Source organism: Xyrauchen texanus, chromosome 40 (assembly GCF_025860055.1).
Source record: "Xyrauchen texanus isolate HMW12.3.18 chromosome 40, RBS_HiC_50CHRs, whole genome shotgun sequence".
In the NCBI taxonomy this organism is placed as follows: Eukaryota; Metazoa; Chordata; class Actinopteri; order Cypriniformes; family Catostomidae; genus Xyrauchen; species Xyrauchen texanus.
Window position 1 is genome coordinate 21,311,282 of NC_068315.1, and position 11,860 is coordinate 21,323,141.

The 11,860-nt window shown below is 36.8% G+C and overlaps 1 protein-coding gene across 1 annotated transcript; it reads right to left on the reverse strand.

Annotated features, from left to right (window-relative positions):
• Window positions 1–1,258: 1,258 nt before the first annotated feature.
• On the reverse strand, window positions 1,259–4,672 carry LOC127633555 (protein phosphatase 1 regulatory subunit 3C-B-like). The gene is made up of 2 exons (XM_052112738.1): window positions 4,466–4,672; window positions 1,259–3,621 (listed from the first exon to the last, which is right to left on the reverse strand). Exons 1-2 carry the CDS (start codon window positions 4,477–4,479, stop codon window positions 2,679–2,681), a joined length of 957 nt encoding a protein of 318 aa, XP_051968698.1. The 5' UTR covers window positions 4,480–4,672; the 3' UTR covers window positions 1,259–2,678.
• Between the last annotated feature and the right edge of the window lie 7,188 nt (window positions 4,673–11,860).

The following is an 11,860-nucleotide window of genomic DNA, read 5'->3' on the forward strand; positions in this document are numbered from 1 at the left end:
AAATCACTCTTCAATAAGAACTTGCATCACTTTCATTACGCTGAACACATTACCATGATTGTGGAATAATGGTTTGCTTCTCGTTTTCAATTTGGTTTAATCCAGCTTTAGAATAGTAACCCTTCTAAACCCACTTTGCTTGTATCAAGAAAGACAATAGACCGTCCGACTCATTGCAGATAAACCCTGACATCACACCTGTTACTTATGGATTACATTGTGTTTGCTAGAGGTGATGTATATGCCATGAGCACTACATGACCTGTCCTGGAATAGTCCTATAATATTTCCATTATAGGTATTTATTTTCAGATGTTCAAAGGCCAAGAGGTAGATTACTGAACACCAACAAAACAAACGCAAAGGAAACTTTCTGTTAATCAACGTGCAGTCTACATCTGCACATTGGAAGTACATTCAAATGTCCCACACTAAATGTACACACCGCTAAGTTAAACCACACCTGGTAAGTGATTGTTGAGAAAGTAAACTATTGATTTATTTCCAGTGGAACTTCCTCATAGCTGTGGGAGCAAATATACAGTATATAGGCAATTGTATGAACAACAACCAAAATGTTACTCTTTATTCATTTCAAGATAATTTATGTGCTCACGGCCTATTACATTTACTCACAATGACTAGATGCATTTTTTCAGTTTGTCTGTTTCCAGGCAAAAGAGCTATTCACCCCACCCCCATCTTATTCAGGACTGATATGCCTCAAAGGGGATTACTGGGTCAGTCAAATTAGATCTCTAAAAACATGCAGCTACGAACAACAAAAAGACAATGTATATTGTGATATGAAACATACATCTTTTACATCGAACATCATTTTTATATTGAGGTGAAAATTATTTACATTTTGAAAATTGGGCAGTGGTGGCTCAGTGGTTGAGGCTCAGAGTTACGGAAAAGGTTCAAAGCCTCAGCACCACCAAGATGCCACTGTTGGGCCCTTGAGCAAGGCCCTTAACCCTATCTGCTCCAGGGGCGCCGTATCATGGCTGACCCTGCACTCTGACCCCAGTTTAGCTGGGATATGTGAAAACTAATACATTTCACTGTATATATGCAACAAACTGTGTGTATAATGTGTGATCAAAATAAAGGATTCTATTATGTAAAACTTAACAAGGTTTTCATTAAACATGACAAAACACAAATAAAGCTCTCATAGAGCAACTCTCATAGAGCCAAAGAGTGAAATCATTAGACATTATCAATAAACATAAAAGCACCACAAGTCTCTCATCATAGAACATAAAGTTTTATTTCTAAAAGGAACACATAGAGCACAACATTCTTTCGAACAAGCATTTTTTTTTTGCAATGGAAAAAATATTTAGGCATACACTATGGCTTGTACAGCTTTTTACATTCAACCTACATGATCCTTAGCAATTACAGCAGCTATCATCACAATTCACATTCGCTTTCGTTCAAGGTGTCAACTTCACCAAACTGACCTGTTTTTCTATTGCAGGAGAAGGAAAAACAAGCATTTAAAAAAGGCAACAATTAATCTCATTCAATATTATCTTTCTCTTTAGCTACTTTTCCTCACTTACTTAATATGTCTTCCTTAAAGTTACAGTACATCCAAAGTCCTTTATGTCCAACAAATAACACTGGAAAGTTTCCTCACGCACACACTACAATGCAGGAAACACAGGCACACACAAAACCATAGCAGCAAAAATGTTGTAGGAAAGAAGTGTAAAAGACACTGCAGCTTTTAAAAAATTAGAACAGACACAGGAAAAATCGGAAGTGCAGGAGTAGGCATTTAGCACTTAATGGGCATAATTATCTCTCATGAACCTCCTTATAATGCATCATGCTTATTGTGCTTGTTAGAAAGTGACCGATAAGCTGGTACCGTGAAATGAGATACATAAACTTCAATATGAAGCAATCTCGTATTGTACCAGATTCCCACTTTCACAATCTGATTCTAAATAATTTTATGCAGTGCCGGACTGGTTCCTCTGCTCTAAAGGGTGACTTAAATTTAATGTCCAAAAAGATATTTAAAGATATTTAATGTCCAGTCACATTTTAGAAACAGGATTTCCACAATTCAGTGACTTTAGATGGGTAACGACTGATGCTTCCCATCAAAATCATTACACTTAAAGGTAACAAATAGTACATTTTAAGAATCTATTTAGGAGCTAGCGCTAGTTGTTCACTTCAAACAAGGATACTTTAAAAGATTTTTGAAAATGATGCAATTGTATTACAGCTGTAAGTAATATTGTATTAAATTGACAATTATAGATAATCACAAAGGAGGGCATCTATGTTATGAGAATGATTGGTTTACCCCATGTCAGATCTTGAAAATGCCGTAGTGTGCTACAATTATTTCTTTTAATATAAATTTTAGTAATTGCCATCATAAAGTGTTAACACGGTTAGTATCAAATTTGCATCATTTCAGAGCCCAAAATCACATTAACTTGGGACAGTCTGAAAAGACAAAACATGGCCAAAATAGCTTTTTTTTTTGAGGATGTCATTGCTAATTTCTACTCTTTAGACTTTTTTAAACTGAGCAGTCTCAATATGTTTAAGTCAATTCTGAAATTAACCAGGTGTTCACTTACGTTTGTCCATTTAACCACTAGCATTAAAAAATTTATTTTGAGTTTATCAATGGCCTTGAACTGTCACCAGTAGGGGGTGTTGTTCTCAATACGACCCCAGCTCTGCCACTCAGGAAAGAAGCCACAGGATGTTCTCGGGCTCCCAAATTGATCAAACTCCACCTCTGGCCGTTTGCCTTGATTCTTGAAATTGGTTGTGGTCTTCTGAATGACATGGTTTGCCTGACTGGGGTCATTTTCTATATGCACTAACTTGTAATTATTTCCATCACAATTGTCCCAGTATGTCATATTGTGAGTTTTGTATGATATGCAGAACTCCACCTGCTCATCTTGGGGCACAACACTTGGAAGGTCGATGGAAAATGAAAAGATGTCCACGTCCTCACAACCATAAACATTATTCATGTAGGTACAAGGAATGTCAGTGTAGCTTTTCCATGAATCAAATGTTATTCGCACATGGACAACTTTCTCAAAGCTTACATTGCTAACTTTTACTGTGCCAGTGAGCGATGTCTCTTGAATTATACAGTTTTCCAAGCACACCAGGTTCTTCTTTAGATGGTTTCGGAAATCCAAATAGTCTGCGGCGGGCTGAGGGAAGTCCAAAACTAAATTCATCTCTTTCTTGACTTTCAGGCCACCAATAGCATCAGCCAGGTCTGTTAATTCAAACTGCAGGTCTATCATGGGGTCTTCCTCAAATTCTTGAAACACATGAACTGCTGTTAGAGAAATGCCTTTGGAGTCAGCAAAAACCACTTTCTTTTTAGATATGGTTTTGGGACTCTTCCAACCTAAGTTGGCAGTGCCCACTTTTGTCTTGGAGCTGATGCAGGATCTTAGGGGTTTGTATTGGTTGACTAGGTTCCTGGACTTGCAGTCTTCGTATGAACTGAGGAAACTGTGAAGAGGCGGCGAATGTGCCAAACAGATTCTCATAGCTACATCCACAGGCATAATTGGACTTGGCATTGGCCTGGGGTTCAGGATCTGCAGAACCCTGTAATAAATAGAATAATGAACAACAATAGGGTGACCAATTAAGCAGAGATACAGAAAGGGAGAAGCAACATTCACATGATTAAAGACTTTAAACCAAAACCAATAGCTCGCTATCTAGTCTAAATAGCCATAGTTGCTGTTTTGAGCTGTGATTTGTTGTCAAATTAACATAACTATAATTTATGAAAAATGTTGTTTTAATAAGCTACATGACAACACACAGTATGTAAAGTAGCATTAAATGTAATTTAGATAAATCCAAAAGCAACAAAGTAAATAATGCGACCTGCAGCATTTCTCAAAAGATAATTTCAAACCATAAAAAAATCAGTAACACTTCACAGTAAGGGACCGTTCATTAACATTAGTTAATGCATCGGGTATCATGAACTAACAATGAACAATGCATTTGTTTACAGTATTTAGAAATATTTGTTAATGTTAGTTAAAATACAATTGCATCGTTAATGTTCGCTCGTGGTGCATTGATTTAATGTTAACATTTTCATTAATTATGTTAACATCGCGTGTACTGTATGTAAAAAAATAACATTAACCAAGATTAATAAATGCTGTAAAGTACTGTTAAAGTGCTACCAAAAAAAAAAAAAAATATCGAAATAAATTCTAGTAATGCACTATATTTTCCGTTACTTGTAAGAATTCCCATTCTGTGTTATGGTTTCTTATCAAGGAAATACTTTCACCCACTATCCAAATAATACTTTAAACAAGCCAAGATAGTCGCAAAAAAATCTATTACGCTTCCCAAACACTTACTAAGCCGTAATAAACCTTTCTGACTCTCTCTCGCCGGAAAGTGACGCACTCGGTTTACTTACCTGGTGCAATTCATTGGAAAAGCGAGGTATATTTCCAAAATGACAGAAACGAATTGCTCTGCTGTAGTTGGGACAAGTTCAGGATTCTCTTACAGGATTCTAATTTAAACACGTTTTAAGCATCATAACGAAAATGCTGTTGAAGAACAGCCGATTGCTGCGGCACGCCCCTCTCGCAGTCCAGCTGCACTGCAAAAGTAAAGCACTCTCAAAGCCGGTCGATTAAGATTCAACCCCCCGTGCTCATGCTGACAGCCAATGGGAGATCAGGAAAGAGAGGGGATCGAGCAATCAGCGAGCAGGAAAGTATCAGTCAGGGTGTGCGTGCAAGGCAGATCAGTCAGCCCGTTATTCACGCTAGCGCCATCTTTTAAATGGGAATGACAACGAGGCTGATAGACTTACTGCGTCCGAATATTTCATTTACTTCCCTACAATATAGCAGTGACGAGGCCAGAAATCTCCAAGTGGGTGGACATCTTTTCTCTACCAAAATGTGAATTTAATGAAGCGTACCCCTTTCCCCAGCCGTTATGAGTCAAAATTCGCTAATTTTAATACGTAGAATTTTATAGTTACTGACAATAAAAATACCTATTTGTTTTGGAACACTTATTTTGTTCATAAATATTTAACTTAACAGGTCCAAAGTGATGCGATGAAAAATGAAATGGACATTGGAAAAAAAAAATACAATAAATTAAATGACATGTGCACTAAGTTCTTGTTCATGTTGTCTTAGACTTACACTGACACCTAGTGGCCTGGATGCAGCATCATTCAAACGCAAGAGTTTTCAGTACTGATGCCAATGAAAAAAATCACAGTCAGCCATGATTACTTTAATCAATGAGTGAAAGTGTCAAATAATAAACTGGTTACTGAGATTAAGCAAGTAGTATTCAGCCAGTCATGTGATTCTAACATGTCACCCCCATGTGCAGACCCTTCTCCATGTAGAATAAAACAGCTTTTATAAGGTTACTGATATGACTGGAGACTTCATTTTAATGTGAAGATGTAAGATGCCACAAACATTAAATTAGATATTTTTTCAGTCCTCCTGCTGTGCAAAGTTTCTGTTTTCCAGAAGAACTAACCTTTAATTAAGCTGACAAGCTCTTTCCTTTGGATGATGTTCTGGGCTTCGTGGAGCTGCTGCAATGTTGTAAAATATTTATTTTGAATAGTAGCCTAAATAAGAGGCCTGGTGAAAAACGTGAGTGGTGAACCAGATTTTCTATTTAATAGCTGTTCTATAGAGTTGGGGAATGTTAGGCTACTTTTAAAAGCTATGCCACATTATTTCGCTATTGATATTTGATAATTAAATAATTATTATAGGCTATCGTTAGGCTACTTTGTATGGAAAGCAGCGCGTTTTGCATATTTTTAAATAAAGTAATAGCTTTAATTGGCTGGGAGCTCTCTCCAATTCTCTCCAGTTTAATGTCACCAAAATCACTTTACACATCAGTGGTCTCCTGCTGGTTATACTGCAACACTCAGTTTGGAGAAATGTGCTTTTGCATAATTTTGGGGAATTTTAATTTGGAAAAATATTAAATAACATCACTCTTAGTACAATCAAATTCACTTCACACATCAGTGGTCTCCTGTTGGTTATACTACAGCCATGGCCAAAAGTATTGGCAGTGACATACATTTTGTGTTTCGCAAAGTTTTCTGCTTCTGTTGTTGTGGTGTTGATTCACAGTTTCTAGATTACTGTGCAGAGTGATCAGATGCATTTTAAATAATTGCAAAAAGCTTTGTTGCAAAAAAAACTTTATCACAATAACCCATATTTCACAGTTTTTTGGCCCTGGCACAAAATGACCAGCTAACATCATTTCACTAATCATATCAGCAGCACCTGGGGAACTGTGAATGAGTACTAGTCAGGTGAAATCACTCTATCATTCTGATTGGATTATAAGAGCAGACTGATTGCTATAAAAGGAGGGAAGAAGTGCTTCCAATCATTATGTTCTTGTTAGCAATGGTTACCTCTAAAGAAAGATGTGCAGCCATCATCGATTTGCATCAAAATGGCCTCACATGTAAGGAAATTGCTGCAAAGAATATTGCACCTGAAAGAACCATTTAACAGATCATCAAGAACTTCAAGGAGGGAGGTTCAACTGCAGTGAAGAAGGCTTCAAGACATCCCAGTGTGTCCAGCAAGTGCCAGGACTGTCTCCTCCTGAGGAGTCAGTTACGGAATCGTGTCACCACCAGTGCAGAGCTTGCTGAATATTGGCAGCAGGTTGGTGTGTGAGCATCTGCACGCACAGTGAGGTTAAGATTTTGGACAATAGTCTGGTGTCAAGAAGGGCAGAAAAGAAGCCACTTCTCTCCAAGAAAAACATCAAGGATAGACTGAAATTCTGCAGAAGACTGGTACAAAGTTATTTTCTCTGATGAAGCCCCCTTCCGACTGTTTGGGATATCTGGAAAATCGATAGTCCGGAGAAGAAAAGGTGAACGCTACCATGAGTCCTGTGTTGTGCCAACAGTGAAGCATCCTGAGACCATCCATGTGTGGGGTTGCTTTTCATCCAAGGGAGTGGGCTCTCACAATTCTGCCCAAAAATACTGCCATGAATAAAGAATGGTATCAAAATGTCCTGCAAGAGCAACTTCTCCCAATGATCCAGGAGCAATTTGGTGATGATCTGTGTATTTTCCAGCATGATGGAGCACCATGTCACAAGGCAAGAGTGATAATGAAGTGGCTCGGAGATCATTACATTGAAATTTTGGATCCTTGGCCAGGTAACTCCCCGGATCTTAATCCCATTGATCAATCGGTCAATCCTCAAAAGGCGAGTGGACAAGCAGAAGCCCACACATTGTGATCAACTCTGAGCACTAATAAGGCAAGAATGGATCACAATCAGTCAGGATTTGGCCCAGAAGCTGATATCCAGCATGCCAGAGCGAATTGCAGAGGTTATGAAGAACAAGGGTCAACACTGTAAATATTGACTCTTGCATATATTGAGTGTTTTTGCCAATAAAAGCCTTTAAAACTTATGAAATGCTTATCATTGTTTTACAGTACACCATAGAAACATGTGAAAAATTATCTACAAATACTGAAGCAGCAAAATATGCAAAACATAAAATTTATGCCACTGCAAAAACTTTTTGCCACGGCTGTACAACACTGAGTTAGGGGAAAAAAATGCTTTTACATAATTTGGGGGAATTATTTATTAGGATTAAAAATGCTGCAATATTTGTGCCAACTGAAATAAACATCTGTCCATGTGTGTGTGATACTATATTTTTATTCAAGACAAATACACAATACAAAACAGCATAGGTCCACAGTTGCACCTGTTTGACCAAATTGCACGATTCTTTATACCGATGTATCTTCGAAGCCTCCCCACAAAGAGAATTGGACAATACAAATGATTGTATATCAAAATAAATAAATAACGGATATTTGCTTGAGCGGCAGCCACGTTTGTCTGCAATCAGTCTGAAATCTTAAAAAATACCAACCAAAGAAAATGTTGTTGAGCTCTTCTTTAACCCCCCAAAAGTTATAATTTTAATAATAATTTTGAGTCATAAATAAAACAGAATTTCCTTCAAAAGTGTCAGAGATATAAGATAGAAAAAGACGTGCTTAAATTACCCGGTGGTTTACAATAAAAATAAAATAAACATTTCAAAGAGTTAATCTCCAACTAAATTAATCTTGTAACATGAAGTTTCGCTTCATACACAAACTCTGTCATCGAATAATACATTTATCTATAATTAAATTATAAACAAAACATTTCACTGCCCAAGATATCCCAATATTGTATTGTGCATGGTTGAATGGTGGACAATTGCTGTAAAAGATTGTATTTTAAGCAGCTCGTCAGTGCTTTGAAAATAGTCAATCAATGATAAATTGGTGCTGTTTATCTGTTTAGAGTTGCTGTCTGCTTTAGCAACATCACATTATTTACCCGAATATATACATCAAGCTATTATGGACCAGTTCAAGCTGACAAACTGTGTGGACCACAAGAGACTACAGAAGCCTACATGTGTAGATACATTAATCCTAAAAAGACTTCATTTCCAATAGTTATACTATTTTTATTTCGATATGCTGTAATTAGTAAACTGTGAGAGACATGATGTGGGTGACTTGACTCAAAGTAGTTCCTGATTTTAAGTTTTTAACCATGATGAAACTGCGATGCGAGCACAGTCTTGGCTGCACAAATGCCACATGCAATTTTACCAGCTGTCAGGTCCTGTGTCATGTGAAACTGCCTTGTTTAGTTTCTATCACATTGGATACATACCCGTCTTTATGTTTTCGTTGTGCCAGCCACCTCGGTAGTTGATGTTATACAATAGTGTCTGTAGTAACATTCAATTGTTTTGGTTGACTGATGAGTGTACCCGTGCACATGCGTATGTGTGTGCGTGTGTTTGCTTAAACACTGTTAAACAATTCTGGCTATGCCTATGACTTCAGGGGCTAATACAGCTGCATTTCTGTTTTTTTTTTTTGTTTTTGTTTTTTCATTGCATCACAAATGTCAGGGAATCGGAAAAGAATCCAGAGTCCCAAATGCTCGAGTCTGAGTAAAAATGCATCCGAGTCCATGACAAGACAATGACAAGAAAAATTGGACTCTTGACTCTGACTCATGTCCGAGTCCAATCTCAAGTGTCCCAACTCTAACATCTGGCCTTCCACATCTCTTTCTGTCCTTGTTAGAGCCAGTTGTCCTGTGTCTTTGAAGACTGTAGTGTACACCTTTGCATGAAATCTCAGCTATTTCAACATTTTGGAAATTTCAAGCATTGTATAGCTTTCATTCCTCAAAACAATGATTGACTGACGAGTTTCTAGACTCTTTTTGCCATTTTAGACCTAATACTGACCTTAAGACATGCTAGTATATTGCATACTGTGGCAACTCAAAACAAACACAAAGACAATTTTAAGCTTCATTTAACGAACCAAATAGCTTTCAACTGTGTTTGATATAATGGCAAGGGATTTTCTAGTATCAAATTAGCAATTTCTGATTTGATCAAAAATTACTTTTTTCTAAAAGTGATGGTGTTGTTTTATACATCAGTAATGTTCTGACTATACATTGTGATCAGTTGAATGCCACTTTGGTAAATTAAGGTACCAATTTCCTTCCGAAACAGCAAAATCTGTACATTATTCCAAACTTTTGGCTGCAAGGGTATATATAAACACAAAATAAAAATTTCATTTAAGCAACATGTAGCCTAATTGCTATATAGTTAATTGACAAGATGACTGAATAAGATACTTAAAAAAACAGTTTGTGTAATGCCATCATATTCATTTATAAAATCTATCTGGAATAATATATTTCTTTTTTCTTTTCTTTTCTTTTTTTTTTTTTTTTTTTATAAATAAAGTGGCCTTCCTTTTGGGACATCTGAGATAGGTTTGCTAATATCTAAATCTAAACTTTTATATTCTATGTCAAGATTGGAAACTTTAAGTAACAATTAGTCCATTAACCACACTTGCAAAACAGGAAGCACACATGCAGCCTGCACAATCAGTTTGGTCAGCAGCAGGATGCCAGAATATACTTGAATACACTGATCAAAACGTATTTTCTTTTCATTAATAACGATGATCCTTCAAAACGGACAGCAGGAATTCCTATACCTGTCAAATTTAGAATTGAAGACAGTGCTTGTTTTTTTCTTAAAACTATGGTAGTGTTCTTTGCTACACCAATATTAATTTTCAGTTTTTGGTCCCTAAAAAGTATTTAACACACAGTAAGCAAGTTTGTTAAGAAAGTCTGAGACTTTGTAAACAATTCAGAGTCTATTTGTAGTGAACTTTAAGGTGAATTTCAAATGGGTATGTTTTGTCACAGAGAGGTGTTTATGGTTGAACAATTCAGGGTGTGTTTTTGCTTAATAGCAGATATGCTAACATGTATTAAGGGAAATGGAGTGCAAAACAAGTCAGAGCTTGCAAAGATTCATTTTTCCAGTCATAACAGCCAATGGCAATAATTGGTATGTCAGCAATGATAATATAGTTAAAAAGTACACTAGATTCACTGAACTATTTATTGGGAGCTTTAATTATGTTTATGATTTTTAGAGTTGTCAGTTAGGTTGGAACCATATAATTTCCTTCTCAGTCTTTTGTTTGTATACACTATTACACATTTGTTGGCTCTGTAGTTCTTTAAAACCTGACAAGCCCAATACAGTAACATTGGCTAAACAAATGTTGTCTGACTAAGAAAGACGTGGGAGTGTTAGGGGAACCTGTTTGAAACAGCCCTAAATTTTTGCAAATCCATTTGGTGTCATTATTGGCACAAAAAATAACACTCTTTGCCATTTAAAGGTTTACTCACCAAATTTTTTGTTTGTGTCATTTGGACTTACAGTGCCACCTAGAGGCGTGGATGCAGCATTATTCAAAATCAGTTTTTAGTTACAGATGCAATTGTAGAAGTTCACTATTTACAGTCAGACATGATTAATTTAATTAAATAGTGAAAGTATCCAATAATTGTTCAGTTCCTGAGATTAAGCAAGTCGTATTTGACTGGTCTTGATTCTAACATGGCTGCCCCATGAGGGGACCCTCTGCATGTTGAATAAAGCAGCTATTACGTTGAAGGTATACTGATATGACTGGTATCTCCATCTCACGTGAGTGGTCATGGTTTTATACATATTTTCAAAATTACAATTAATTTCTTTGGAAGAAAACTTTTTTAATGAGTTAAAATTACTGATTGGACCATTTAAGGCTTGGGTATACGTTTTACTGAATACTGTTCTGTTTAGCGTCACACACTCTGCCTTTAAACGGATACTCTTTTGACCGCAAGCTCATATGGCTTGCGTTCAATGCATTCCAACTGCTTTGCGCAGGATTGATGCGTAAAGCCACGGACAGTACGTGTGTCTAGAAAAACTAGGCTGACATTGCATGTGTACTACTGTGCTAATGGAATTTCCACCATGTGCACTATGTGTGAGATGTACTGGCATGCAGAGGAACCAAGTATACTTTGGCCTTTGCTGTGTCGGCGACTCTGCAACAAACCTTATTACTCGAGAGCGATAGAGTTACCCTTACAAGTTTGTGTCATAAAGGTGGATTATTTCATTTACCGGTAGTTGCTTTAAATATATTGATTGTATATGACTCAACTATATACACAATATTACGTTCACGTACTAGGATATGTTTTGGCCTTTAAGATGCATATTTGAGTTAACTAAACTTTGGCACATTTCCATTTTCAAAAAACACATTTAATGCAAGATATTGTACTAACCAGCCTGTGCCAAGCCTAGAGCTGGATCTCTCTTTGCAGGCTTCTAGTACTGTTACACCTATCG